At 38.0% G+C, this 15548-nt stretch overlaps 1 protein-coding gene across 1 annotated transcript in view; it reads right to left on the reverse strand.

The window, feature by feature from the left end:
• Window positions 1-15548, reverse strand: part of LOC135801431 (transcription factor SPT20 homolog) — a 46380-nt gene that overhangs the window by 24982 nt on the left and 5850 nt on the right. The window contains exon 3 of the mRNA XM_065314925.1: window positions 1465-1588. Within this exon, the coding sequence (XP_065170997.1) occupies window positions 1465-1588 (124 nt within the window). The remainder of the gene's footprint in view (window positions 1-1464; window positions 1589-15548) is intronic.

Raw genomic sequence — 15548 nt, forward strand, 5'->3', positions numbered from 1 at the left:
TGTGGATTGCGCCGGCAGATTGCATTCTTTATTGCGCTGCAAACCAGCAAAATTGGTTCGACTGGCGTGACAAACCCCTAATGCGAGAATTTGCACCGTACGCACATATTAATTCGATTTGAACGCGCCGCGCGCGTAATGGCAATGCATCGCCCATCCATTGGGCCCGCGTGTGTCGTAAAAGCTGATTGCGTTACCGCTTTGCACGCTGTGATGCGGACGGCTGGCAGCACGAAACGCGCTTATTAATCGCGGTAATTAAATTTGGCGCATACGCGTTGCCGCGTTCAGTGGCGTGTAAATGTTAACGCGCACAATGCGAAACCCGGCTGCCGAAAACCAGCACCAGGCTTATCTCGATATTCCGACAACCAGCAGAGAGAGCAGAGATGAGTATTTTACTCAACCAACGAGGTTCAAACGCGTTCCGGGGCGGATTTAAGCGACTGTTAATTAGAACGCATTTACTCAAATCCACCTTGCCTCGCATCCGAGTACAATTTTACCAGTTTCCTGATGCAAATCTCTCCAGTTTCAAAAGCCAAACCAGAACACGAAAAAGAGTTACACCAGTCTTTCACTTTAGTAGGTACTACGTGAGTATATATTTGCTCCATTTTGGTTTAACCCTCCGTGTACTGTTCTCACTTGGGATACGATTTAAAATTTCACTCCGTGTTTTCTTTGCAAGGGCGTCTTTGTCGAGGATTTACAGTCGTTCGTAAAGCCGAATTTGTGGTGCGATGCTGAACGAGAGAAGAAATAATGAATTCCTAACAACGTGCGGCGAATGGGGTGCTGTAGAAGACGGCGATTAACGTTTATTCATTGACTTCGGAAAAGGGTCGCGCTGCGTTAGCTGGAAGGGTTGTTCGAGTTGATTTTGCAAATTTGTTGCGCGCAAAATTACAATTTTCACTAAATCACTTATAATAACCTATAAACCATAAGAATAATTCGCATTCATGGATATATAACTCTTTTTTTTTCATTATTGCATTTTCCCTACATTTGCTTCCAATTTGTTGGTTTGTGTCATCTCCTTTTCATAAGAATGTAAGAAAATCAATATTTAATTTGGAAAAACAGCAAAAACCAGACTGGCCGAAATTGGGGTGAGCTCAAGGACGACGAGGACACCAACGGCAAATTCGCTTCTTAAAATCATTTCAGCCAGACGAAAACGTTAGCATTTTGCGATCCTTTTTTGCCCGACTTTTTTTTTCATACCCTAACGTGTTTTATCCTCAGACCCGTCTGCGAACTTTGCGTTCATCGGATCTGTTTAAAGTTAAACCGGGTACACATCCTCTCTGTACTATTGTGGTCGCTCGCGGGCATTGAGAAGTTAAAAGCCACTCCACAAGGGATAAAATAAAACACAAGGACAACAAAAGAAAAAATGTTGCAAAATACACCCAAAGATAAAAAATATCCAAATTAGAATATAAATGAAATTCTTACCTTTGTATCAAAATTGAAGACAAGATCACACTTGAGAGGACACTCCAACCCGCACTTGCACGTATCCGGCGTGAGGAGATAGTCCTTGACTTGGTCCAAGGAGCTGAGCGCAGTGTTACTCGGGCTGCAACAAAATAACAACATTAGATTTAAAACCACTCAAACTCTGCTCTCTAAACTTAAATTTAAAAGTAAAGTTGTTATTCAATTCCAAAACCAATTTGATCGTTTTCCTTAATTCAATCTGCTTTCGGTCAAAAGCCTTGACCCCACTGGACAAAACGTCCTGGGCAAAAGGACCTTGTTTACCTCTACTATAATATAATCAAACAGCTTTCAACCAGCTTGCAATTGGATAAGATAGTGAACACACAAGGACCAAGCGGGCTTTTAGAATAGCGAAGAGAAATGCAATGAAAGAGCAAAGTGACCCCCCCAAAACGTTGAGGTGAACAGAGGTCTAATACTGCTTTACGATGTTCGTAGATTCGCAATCTCACATCTCACATCTCACTTTGTACCTGATTTCGACCGCGAATCGAAAGCACCTACGGTTTCCTCTTGGAATGCGCTTTACATCCATCTCGTAAACACAACACAACAACAACTACTACACGTTCCAACCCTAAATCCTTATGTTTTCTTCACTTCCGCTTCAATTCAAGCCCTTGTAGTTTATCAGTTTAGGACATGGGGTGCCTCTGCCTGCCTAACCTTTGACCATTGTTGAGATAAATACGATTGGAGCAGACTATGATGACGAACGCTAAATTCCATTGAATGTAGACAACCCAACATACACAAACAAACATTATTTTGTTCGACTGTTTGCTTACTCTCCATTCACAACTTCTCGAAGATGTTTACTTCATTGTGTCGGTAATGAATTATGAATAAAAATGATAAATCGACTTTTACCCTATTCTAGCGTTTTATTTATGAGCGAAAATGCGGTTTTCCGTGCTCGAATTCAAGCGGTGATATTCGGCTTGCTTTTATTGCCAAAGTGTTTCAATAGAAGAGGAGTTCACACCGTGGCGCGGCGCGTCTGAAAGAATATTGAATCATCGCCTCTCAATGTGAACAACCTGATAACGCACAAAAGCAAACGAAAACAAGTTCGGTTCAATAGACACTGTGGCGCGTCCTGTCCAGCAACGGCGCCCCTTTTTCTTTTTAATACTTTCTTTTTATATCGATATGTTTATGAACGCGGCGACGCTGAAATTTATTCCAAGTGTCCATTGAAGGGTAGATAAGAAAACGCAAACCCTCTAGCCGCTGTATTTTTTAATGCGTCACACAATCATAAATATCCTCAACTTGAATGGAAATGGGAATTAAACATGCGTGCAGATTACCTGTGACCATATCACCCTTAGGGAATCACCCTTGCGACATGTCACCATCTAAAAAACTAGTCTTTGTCTTTGTTGCGTGTTATTATTATTAGCTGTATGTGCAAATTTCAAGTGTAACACACAAAATCCCAACATAAACATCGAGGGTGGTTTGCTTGCGGCTTGGTGTTTTATGTTGTTATGTGCGCGCCGCGCCGGCAACAACGTTATGTGAATTTTACGGTTACATAAAGACGCAACGGCGAAGAAAGCGGCTTATTGATTTTTATAGCTCCGGCGCAGACCACGTCACGAGTCACCAATATATATGTGATGCTATTTTTCCTCTCTTCATGACTTGTTATATAATCTAACGATACGCATGCAATTGAATTTCTTTGCATGTAACTAAAATATTTCGAAAAACATTTTTGTGATGTGTTTATCTCTTTCGAGAGTCCAAATATGCTTCATTAATCATTCGTCGCATTCGTCGTTGAAGACCTTTCTATAGCACCCGCCAGCATTCGAGCACGAGTTCGTGTGTTCATAAAAAACTTAATGAAGTCGTCTATAAATCACAATAAATCAAGCAACCAGCCGAAATCATCTCACACACATCTTAACTTTCAAGTTTTACGCTGGATGCAATAAAGTTATAAATCAGAAATTGTAATACGATTATTTTACATACATAGTTTTATTTTACAAAAATGAAAATATGGCTGTATTTTAACTTCCTGCACGTTTGCCTTACAAGCATTGTACTCTTGTTATTGCAAGTTAATCGAGTCTAAACGTGGGTGGGTGACGCAAAGCGTTGAATCAACAGGAACGGATTCATAATGGATTAATTAAACCCAATTTGAATGCATGGTCAATTGTGACGAATGTCAGTATTGCGTTTATTTCGAGATTAACTCGACATCATCAAATGCGTTTATTTATTCATTTATTTATCGACAAAATCATATAAAACGAATGAATATTACTGAATTTTTTTAAATTTTATCCTGCGCTTGACAACAGACAAACAAATAAAAAACTATTCGAATTAAACGAATATTTCGACGAATTTTAGCGAAAATACCGCGTGTTTTCCGTTGATAAGCCAAACATTTGCGTTTATTTGATTTGCCCAACATGCCCGACATTTCCCGATTTTGTTTACATATCAAACTGCGCATTGCAAAACTGCGCTCAAATTAATATTTACATTTGATTTTAGTTGGTTCCTATTATAATGTACCTAAATTTGTTGTTTGACTCCGAGTCAATAACGCCGCTATAATTTGTACGGCATTAATTTAAATGGCATAAATATAATTATTTTTATTTTATCATTAAAATAACGTGTAAACTGAGCGCGGGCACCATTAATGCGATTCGAACTATCTGCGTACGCAATTTAATTACACTAATTGGCAGCTTGAGCGTTGAGCGGCGTGTGTTGAATCGATCGGCACTTAAAATCTTCGGATCGATGGACAGTAAAGCCGGCTGATTAAAATCTGATCTTTCAATATAAAAAATAAATAAAATGGTGGTTATACACGTATATGAGATGAGAGAGAGATTTCAAGGTTGATTTCGTTAATTAAACATGGTGTAGATGATAAAATGATCAATATCTCATATTTTATTATTATTATCATTATTATTCTAAATTTGGATGATGGCGAGAGATATGAGAGACATATGTTCATAATTAGCAATTAGAAAATTCTGACTTTGAATTGTATAAACGCTCGTCAATCTTTAAAAAAAAACATGCCAGGTGTAGCAGCGTACGCGTAACTCGTTTCAACCTACAAATATTTTTGGGCATCTTAATATTCCTAATAAGGAATACCGAAACAATTCCAAACATAGATTTATATATCATATGTCTATATAAGACTTCAATTCAACTTGGTTCGGTTTGTTTTTTCAATTATGACCATGGATTTACATATAAAGTGCTCAAAAAAACAATACCCACTTTAAAAAAACACTTTTTGACTCAAATGAATCATTCAATATTTTAATTATAGGTATATATTCTAAAGGGAAAAAAATATAGAGATTTAAGAAAACCTTGGAAAAGATCCAAATATCTCCTCAAAAATATAAAAAAAAAAATAAAGAAAAACCTCTTTTTAATTCAGCCGAGAAGAGAAAATTTTAAAAAATTCTATCTACCAAAATAATGTGATGAGAAAAACTTTTTTTTTCATTATTGACAATCTTAAATTCTTAATAAACAAATATAAATAATACACGCTCCAAAATGTCACGGACATCTGTCCAAAACTAAAAAAATGAAACAAAACTTCTATTCTATTCAACTAATTAAATGAATCCAACCGCCTGGTAATAATTTACGTCTAAATCGCTTATTTATTATTTCCTAATAGAAAATATTCATATTTTACGAGTCGTTTCAATTCTGTTATTGTGCTGTTTGTATCAAGTTTTTTTCTCTCATTTATAATTTATTGTCAGCCGTATTTTCCCAAAGTATCATACCTGTGTGTGTTGTTATTATGGAAAACTCTCAACTCGCGCATAAAAGACGCTACGATGAGATATAAATCGTTTTTATTAACACATTATGCACGATCAACATGAATTTCATAATAAATATGTAAAAATGTTCGATTTGCATACGAGACATGAATGAATTTAATTTTATATCGACAGATTAAACATTTATGAATAAATTTCAAAATTGCTTAATTTCTTCGATTATGTAACCGAATTATTTTAGCTAAATAAATAAAATTAATCCTATTCAAATAGAAAACGCCATTAATCCATTAGTACAAGTCCATCAATTAAAACGTTGATTGAGTTACGGACTTCTTGTTTTCTCATTTACATATTACGACACTTTATACTTATACATTTATAACGCGGTAATAAAATTAAAAATTAATTTCATTTGCCGATGCAAAGTGGCATCGATTAATTAATGGGCCGAAATATAGAAATCGTAATCGTGTAGTCAAATATCAATTTCCATTAGAGGATTAGCGCACATCCACAGCCACGGCCACATCCGTGCATTAGTCATGCGCATCAGCGCGCGCGAACTAATCCTTCTAATCTCACATTATAATTGATACGCAATGTCCTCGGCCTCACACGGCAGCCGCGCGCAATCCAATCGATTTTATCAGTTAAAACTATTAATTATAATTTACGTCGACGTATGCTCGAGATGCTCCTGAATAGATTAATTAATCATTCATTTAAATTTATCATTCTCGTGTGTAAAATAGTGTTTTACGCACGCAAATAACATTTATTTCACAAAAATATTTTATGAGAATAAATAACGAGTTAATTATTCAGCCGAGACGATTAATTGTGTTTCCAATTGATCGAACATAACAATTTGAAGCGTGCATTCGCCGTGAATGCAATTCAAAGGCTTGCGATGTTAATTTATCCCCGACGATGCTGCGCGTGTATTTTATAGACGCGCCATTGTAATCTAAATGCCGATTAGGTTTTATTTTCTCGCCGGCGCGAGACACGCATTTTGTTATTGTATTTGCGACGTCATTAATCCACCCGGGGTATGCGTGTTTGTGCGAGCAGCATCGTCGATGTTTAGCGTTCCGTATAATTGGCAATGACTTCATCAATAAAACGCACCGCGAACACGAATACGCACAAATGCGTGCAGTGCGTTTATGCAAAACGCCGGCGGTTATTAGAGTTAAACTCTCGCTCGGCGATTTCCACGCGTTTTAGGCACGCTGTACACAAAACAAAACAAAAACTAAAAAGAAAAAACTTGTCTTAAAACCCTAAAGCTTTGAGGTGACATTCAACCGAAAATTTATATCTACAACTTCAGTTGAATGTCACCACTGTGACTTAATTTAGCTTTATTTAACGAGACGTAACATGCACGCAGAGATTTCAATTAAGATGCTATCTTAATCCCATGCAGGGCGCGACGTTTATGCGTTTGATTGCGTTTTATATTCGATTATAAGACGACTCTCGTCGGATCAGATTTCCTGCGCGCATCGCCGAGCCTTCAATGCTCAATCAGACTTGAAAAAAAAAATATAACGTAATAGCCGACGTAAAGACTTCGAAGCGCAGGAAATCACAGCAATTTGTATAAATAGAAAATCCGATCAAATTAAATGCAATGCATCTCGACTGAAATGTCTGCTTACATTTTGATCATTTGAGTGTAACAACATTGTAATGCGCGAAACGCAATAAACCCGCGCGTTTGGAGCGAATTTAACGTGTCTCGTACGCACATTAAATGTGTAATGTTGCATTACATTTTCTGCGTTACTGGATCTTAAGTTATGGAAGTTTACAGCGTCATATATTATTTGCATCGTAATTTTCATGCGCCATCTACCATAAAACATCCGATTTAATCAAATAATACAATTTTTAAACTAAAATAATTTAAAATTTGAGATTAAAATCGTTTGGAAATCAATTTATCATTGAGCAAGGATAAGCACTGAAAAACTATTAATAAAACACGCCGAATGTCATCATTTTTTATGACCCAGTCACGTTCATTCATTGCGCCGAATTAAATTAAACTTTCCGACGCGCAATATTGGAAACATGCCGAAGTGAGCGTCGTTCCAAGTCGTTGAAGCAGCACGATTTTCCATTTTATATCTTTATTGATTTAAACCTACGTTTAGACGCGGCGAAATAAAGTAAACAGCATCGAAAATAGTTTCCATGAGTCGCCATATCGCAATCGAAAATTGCGAGTGTTGTGTCGTATTGTGGATGATATTTTATTCAGGAATGAGTTTGGAAAGCTTCGCAATGCGCAGAGAAGTGAATATAATAAGCTCCGCAGCGCAGCGCCGGCAAGGAAAAATAGTTTTGCGGACGTATTGAAAATGGTTCCGGCGCGCGCGCGACGAAATGGAATTGTTAGAGCGGAAAGCCATGGAAAATGGAAAACGTGCGGCGTAGGGTGAGGTAATGTACAAACTGTAAGATGGTCGAATGTAGTCGCCAAGAAAACCGAGTATAACATTATCGAGACTGTAACCATTACACTACTGCATTCACCAACGTAAAATAAAGTAGTGGCGTTCGTCGAGAAGTGAGCAAATAGCAGAAAGTACTTACACTCAGCTTGTATGTGTAGTAATACAAGTGCCACAGTGCAAATAAAAGTACAGTCGAGCTAAGAATGTAAACATGCGCTTAATAACACGCTCGAAATACGAAAAATATAATTTTTGTTGTTTCAGATTCCGCTTAAGCCGATAAATCGATTGGTTTGAAAAAAATTGGGTCATAAAGCTGCCGCCGACGCTAGGAGGCATATCACAACCCCCCACTACTTTCCAACCCACGCCACCGTCTCGCCGCTCCCGTTTTATTCCAATCCCATTCGTTTTCGTAGCAATTTCGTGGCGGCCGACTAGCGCACTACTTAGAAATCGATTTGCCGGCGCGCCGGATTTTTCGCATTTTCTTTAATATTCCTCCGTAGTAGCAAACGTGATTCGAACCAATCGGAATGATTCAATCTTGTTGGCGCACAAAATTCGTTTTTCGCTTGAATTTTCTAAAAAAACAAATTATTCACGACTAAATGTGTTTGCATTTGTATAAATCGTTGTTTAGGGTTGAATTAGTGCTCGCTTAGGGCAGCTAAATTTAGAATTAGATTAATGCAGGCTGGAATTAATACAGCGCGGCAAGAAGGGTGGGCGTAAAGGTGAAAAGCGCCCGCGGCCTTTTCAGGCCGCATTAACCCCGCACCATGCGCGCACCCCGCAAACGCGAATTGTAATTTATAATTGTCTCTGGTACTCGTGCTCGTGCTCGCGCCGCTTGTTTTGTGTTTAGCGCTAATGCGAATGCGAAAATGTCAGTTTACGACCAACGGCGTTTACGCTTCATTAATACCAGCGATTTTCACGCATCGCTTGATCCAACGATTCATTATCTGAGTGTTTTATTCATTTATTTATTTCAATTCAAACAAAAACAATAAAACGCCATCTAGAGTCAAGTAAATGAATCATAATAGGTTCTATAACTCGCCGATAATATCTACTTATATTATTCTGGATAAACAAATAAAATTCAATGTTGGATTTTCTCACATCTATTTTTAATTCCGTATGACTTTGAGCGGTCACGGCCGTCTCCATCGAGTTTCTCATTCTCATTCTCATTCACTCAATAATCACTCCGCCGGAACGAAAATAACAATATGTCATGTTTGTTTTCGCGATTATAATTTTTTCTACGCCCTGCTATGTGCGCAGTAACACACACACATCACATGTCATAATAATACCATTAGCGGATTTCGTTTTATTGCATTCTACATCATAAATACTAAATAGTCCACCATCATCACACAATAAAACATACACACGCAAAAAATAAACGCATGAGTATTAAACACTATGTTTCACTATTGTCGACGACATCAATAAATTGATTGATTTCGCCTTGAATGTTGGAATTTATTTATTTATTTATTTATCAAACACCGATTGTTTTGTTTGTGATTGGTAATGAATTTTCGATTTTCATGATCTATTGTATTCGAAACGCCCATTGTGCAGCTACTGCCCGCTTGTTAATTAACGAAGGCTAATTAAACACATGTCCGCCATTAAACCAACTAATTGAATCGATTAACATATGTCAATATTGTGCTGGCGCGCTATCAGACCGACCGCACGCCCTTGCCCTGCATAATTGACTAGAGTAGAATACACTGTGACCAAAGCATCCCCTGAGTGCAACGTGCAGGTTAAGAAGATTTCGGCCCATCTCAGTGAGATGTGATAGTGGTCATAAATCGTTAGCATGTCGATCGACGCTGCGCAGCTTTACGTAACCATCATCATCATGCATTCATAAGCACCACCACTCTGTGATAATTAATAACGACTAATTGCCAATTTGCGCACGGCTTGCACTTTTCGCTGTGGGTGTACAAAGCGCCTTAATTAAATCACATTAGTTAATAAGATGTGTGTAATGATTCAATTTACTGTCTGTCTGTGCATTGTGGTAAAGTCATTAACCACTAACGAGACATTTACTACGTATTTTACTAGGGGAGGTTGTAAATTAATAAATTTAGGGATTTAGGAGCATTAGTCATGGCTCGATGTTGATCATTATATCAAATTCGAGGCATGAAAGAAATTCGCTCGCGGCGGATTAAAACAAGGCAATCAATTAATCATTAGCGCCGGCGGGATGCAAGAGGGTGCCGAAAGACCTAACTAGACGCGCTTGTTCGGGGTGTTTGCACGCGATGAATAATCCACTTGAAACTATAATACAGCCACGGCACTTGTGCCTGAAATAAAAAAAAAGTTCGCCATGGAGTAAATTACACACACACACACTGAAAAAAATCACTGGAAATTACACCGAGTGTTTCAAAATATCAATTGATATTATGTCCTACAACCAAATTGATGATAATAATGGTAAGCTATAAATCAATCCTTGATAGCTTGTTTTTCTTCCCTTGGTTTTGCTCCTGATTGAAATCCAACAGGGGTAAACCCCGAATGTGTTTGTTTACGTATCGCACGGTGCTCCACCCGCCTCCGGGCGCTTCCAAAGGCTGGAAGGGTGGAAAACACTAGTTACTGGTGGCGGCGGTTGTCCCTAACGTCGGATAAGGCAACAACTCTCGTGCATTAGCGCTGATGTTCTTCCTGTTCCACTTGTTTGCCATTTGCTCCGCGTAGCGGGGGTCGCGCGACAGAAGAGAGCTATCAACAAACCAAGGGATTGCAGTTTGCAGGCGAAACTCGTGTTGATACGCCGCTTCATGAATTTATAAACTCGAACTCCCCTCGCGGCGGGAGATGCTTGCGACGCGTTTTCCTGCTGCTGATGCTGATGCTGCTGCTGGTGGTAGTGTTTTTTTCATCTTCGGATCCAGCATCCGCTGTGCACGGGAATGGCGTTTACAATCTGCGATCGTGTGCGCCACACGATGCTCTGCGACTCTGTTATTCTCTGGGCGATATCTGTTGATGTTTTCAGTCTGTGCGCGAGTGGAAAAACAACTGCTCACGCTGGTAGCGTCCTCATCCTCGGTTCTATTTCACTTAAGCGCCAGTTTTGTTATCGGAGCTTTTTGTCGTCTTGCAGACTATTGTAGTCTTCATCACTTACAGCCATCGCAGCAAAAAAACAATCCTCTCAATTTTATTTCCAACTGGCCAACAACAAAATGTTTTCAATAATATTGAAATGGATTATCTATAATATAAAAATAAATCGCAAAATCTGTTGGTATGCGCATAACTCAACAACGCTTAGACCAATTTGGCCAATTATTATTTTAAAATGTTCGTTAAAGTCCAAAGATGGTTTTTACGGCGGGAAAAATACGAATAAATGCCGGGAAAACCCTAAAGACAGCATTTTTCTGTAGGATAAAAGTTGGCATTGAGATTCAATCATAGTTATAGTTAAATAGTTGAATCCGAGATGGCGCGCTGAATTGCATTATTAGAAATTCTTTATATAATTAATTTCTTTAAAATAAAAGTGCGAATCTTATTGAGAGAATTGACACACGAGGTCTAGAACAGGAGAGTAAAATCGAATTACATTTTTATTAAACACTACCGAGACGAAATCGCGGGCAACAGCTATATTTTTGCAAAATTATTTTGTTGATGAAAAATAACATTTTATCTTGTAAATTATGAATTGTTTTTCTTTTCAAATTTCACATTTATTTTTCTTAAGATTTTCAATGTATTCATTATTCTGTAAATCTAACCTAATTTTTGTTTTCCAGCCTAGCAATTAATAAAATATTAAAATCAGTTGGAATTCTTTTCATGGCGCAATTTATATAAAACTCGAGTAAACAACTCGCGCTTCCTCTGCGGCTGGCACTCGTCCTTGACTCGTTTCTCTGTATATTTTATTTACCCAACACATTATTAATAACATAATGAGCAAACAAGCGCGCGCGCGTTTTGCCATTCCACTCGATTTCGTTTTCGTGTCGCACGAAAATCGTCCTTTGTCGTCTCTCAGTGAACATTAATTGTGTGCGCTCGCTTTGTTATTTTGTCAATATGTTGTTGAGCACCTTAAGAACCTTGGCCGTATTATTTCCACTCACCCAGAGGTCGTCGCGGAAACGAGCACCACCAGCAAACCGAAATCAGCAAAATATAATCATGCCGCGCGACGACAGAAATAAATCACAAAGGTGACCCCCTTTTCTTCACAAAAATTAATTTCGTGCTATAAATAATTCCACATCGACTCGCGCCGCGAGAACGCGTCGCATTATTCGAGTCGATTAAAGTCATTATTAAACATGAAAAAAGAACCACTGCCGCAGAGCTTAACCAGTTTATTCATACCGATATCGCAGGAAGAGCAGAAGTAAACGTAAACGTAAAAAAAAAGCAGCGTAAAATACACGACGACACGATGAATAAAAATCAAGAAAACGACCTCGATAAACGTGTAAATTACGATTGGGTTGATGTACGAGTTTTTCAAGTAAAACATCGCGCAGGTCCGTACTAACACATCAAGAACAAGAAAAAAATGAAGAAAAAATTATCCATGAACCTTGATCGTCACTTGGCAAGTCCTTAAGAAGGTAATAACAGCCACAATGGATAAAAATACACTCACAACGCGTTTTTTGTTGTTGTTTTTGTTGATGTTGTTGATGGTCAAATACTAGTACCAACATGTACGAGCAATGAGCGGATGTCGGGCGGTGAGACGCTCACCCGACGATTATTTGAATAATTACACACCGGCTATTAAACGGCAGGTGGTTGCGTTTGTGTTGTGTGTGTTCCTGTGCGATCTTGCGCATTTTTTTTAATTTTTATTTTTAACTTGCTGACCAAGCAAAACAAAACGAAACGCATCAGTAATTGTTATACATCAAAGTCAAGGATAATAATTTCAACGCATAAATTATTATTTCAATCAAATTAATTTCATGAATTCAAAATATTTAAATTTCCTAAGGGTTGTGCACCCCGCTGTCGATGGTAATCTCTCGTAGGCGCACGAAACTCTAGGCGCTAATGTGGTTAGCATGGAAAACTTGAAGTTTGTAGGAGTTGTGAAGTCGTGCACGAGCGCAACTAACAATACCCGCGCTAACGGCGTTAACAAGAAGTATTAATAGCGTTAGGGTATTAATAGACGCCTCGTGACCGCGACACGAGCAGAGAGGAGACGAGGAGACGCACGAAGTGTCGCTATTGTTTGCGATGTCAACAGTGTTAACGGACAAACGCGCCACGGCACCGGCACCGACAATGCGGATGTGTGAAACAAGCCTGCAAACACAGTTGTAAATTTTAAAGGGTTTAACGCCTCTGAAATACACCCATCTTCTTAAAATTATCCATAAAATTATTTTTTTATTTTTCGAGAATGTTTTTGTGCGCCTTTGTGGAAAAAGTCATTATATGCATTTTTCCCCTTCATGCATCCAGAGCTCTTATCTTGATAAGCTTGCCGCGTCACGTCTCCCAACTGAAAGTGCAACTGTTTTCCGTCGACGATGCCGCCGCCCTACCGGCTGGCCCGGCCGCGGTCGTGTTCCGCGTTGCATGCATGCATTAGGGGCTGGTTGAAGTTTTCTTTTGAAGCGGCAGCAAACAAGTCCGGAAGTAAAGCACACGCGCGCGTGCACCGGCTTCATTTCACACAGCCGCGACGTGGTTGAAAACGTAAAAGTGCTACCGAGCTCATTTGGGGTTGGAGTTAACGTAGATGTAAACCGAGTACACGTAATGAAAAGAAAATATTTTAAACCAAATTCACCTATATTACCCTTTTTCATAAATTTATTAATCACGTTTTAAATTTAAATTTAAATAAAATTATGATTTTTATTGTTTTTTGTTTTCTAAAAACATTCAGTATGTGCAGGTTGGGGATATGTTTTCACTAAGAGATATGTTAGACATGTAATCGCGAGTAACACGATAACAACAACCCTTTTCCGTTTTTATCGCCCACGGCATGCAATGTTAATACGTGGAGTACATTCTCCTTATTTAGCGATAACTTAATACGCCGCTCGGCCAACCATGAGTATAGCCAGTAAAAATAGGAAGCTATTATGATATTACACAATTTCCTCCTTTTAATTATCAAGTAAAAATAACAACTACTGATTGTACGCATTCTATAATAAACTTACTTATAGAAAATAATTTAAGTAGAAAACAAAACTTTTTTTTAACTAATTTTATTTATAAAGAAAAATAAAATAATATTAACACCCTGTATATTTTAGAAGGGTGACTTTTCCGTTTTCCATACCCAAGAGTTTTTTTTTTCATATCAACTAAACAATCGCTTTCGGCTGATTTTCTAACATTTCACCCTCGACAAAGTTTTTTATTCCACACGTTTCGTGCTTTTCGGACACACGAAACCCAAGCGCATGCATTTGAAAGGCATTCTAGGCCTTCTACACCAGCTTTTTCATTTTTTATCTTGACCAAAAGTGTAGCGCAAAATCGGAAGGCGAAAAAAATGTGCTTGAGTCATGTGCACGCAACGTGTTACCAAGCGATACGTATTCAACTTTTCGACAGCTTTTACCCTTTTCCCCTTTTCATAAACCAACATATTGACATGCAAACATTCAGAGATAATTTATGAGAACCAAATACTTTGTGTGCACACAAAAATTCTTTTATTTTTTTCTTCTTTTTTCTTTTTCTCATGCAGTTTTCAAGAAGTATTCGCACAGTTTAACTTATTAATAACTTATTATGAATGCCGAGTGTGAAGTGGATGGAAACACCATCGTAAAACTCTAATAAGTCAGAGAAACGCCTTGAATTCTTTTTTTATTTCTTTATTTTCGTGCGACGCTTCGCTTGATATCCGCGAATGTTTTATTTATCTTGCACTTTATTGGAGGAGTTTAACATTTCAAATGGGTTATTAACATTCCAGTTGGAAGGACCAGTTGCAATGGGATTCGCGACGGCGGCGGTGATGAATTTATGCGGTGCACGTCCAAACACATCGCGGCGCGCAAACCGCAAGGAAAATAACATCTGTTTACATTCTGCGCTGCACCGTCTTCGAAGAAGCGCGCAGCACAGTGCCCAAGTTCGAATGAATCCGAATAAATGTTTTGCGGTCGCAAATTGCGTCTGCCGGCGACAAATATGAGTCAGACTTTTTGGGAATGACAAATAAAGTGGATGGTTATGACTCAATTTTGGATCATTCAGTTTGGTAGCAAGTAATTTAACAATAATGAGAAATAATGTCTTGGATTTTACGCCCAGAATAACAGAATAACTGTGGAAACATTGGAAAAATTCTAAAAATCAGAAAAAGAAAAAATTTCGATAAAAAACTGAAAACTGAATGTTAAATCAACTAAAAACGAAACTAAAATTAATATATATCATAAAAACTAACAACAAAATATTTTTTTATGAAATTCAAAAATACATTTTGAATTTACCAATTTTTTTTTTGCAAAAACTAAAAAAACTGTTCATTATTTTCGACATAAAAAATCAATAATGTCTTACCCAAAATGTCAAAATTGAACAAATTTCACTATGTGTCAAACACAACATGTCAAAATTCACAGTCCAAAATCCAGAAGATAAAATTTAAAATCCAAAATTAACCAACATACACACACATACACACGCAAAAACCAAGCCATGAAAGTGTACTAAATACCACCATAGCCTTACACACGCCAGATAAAATAATGAG

This window comes from Atheta coriaria, unplaced genomic scaffold, assembly GCF_025399875.1.
Source record: "Atheta coriaria isolate IRGN ID8LTWV9N9 unplaced genomic scaffold, Caltech_Dcor_3.1 hic_scaffold_10_pilon, whole genome shotgun sequence".
NCBI classification, from domain to species: domain Eukaryota; kingdom Metazoa; phylum Arthropoda; class Insecta; order Coleoptera; family Staphylinidae; genus Dalotia; species Dalotia coriaria.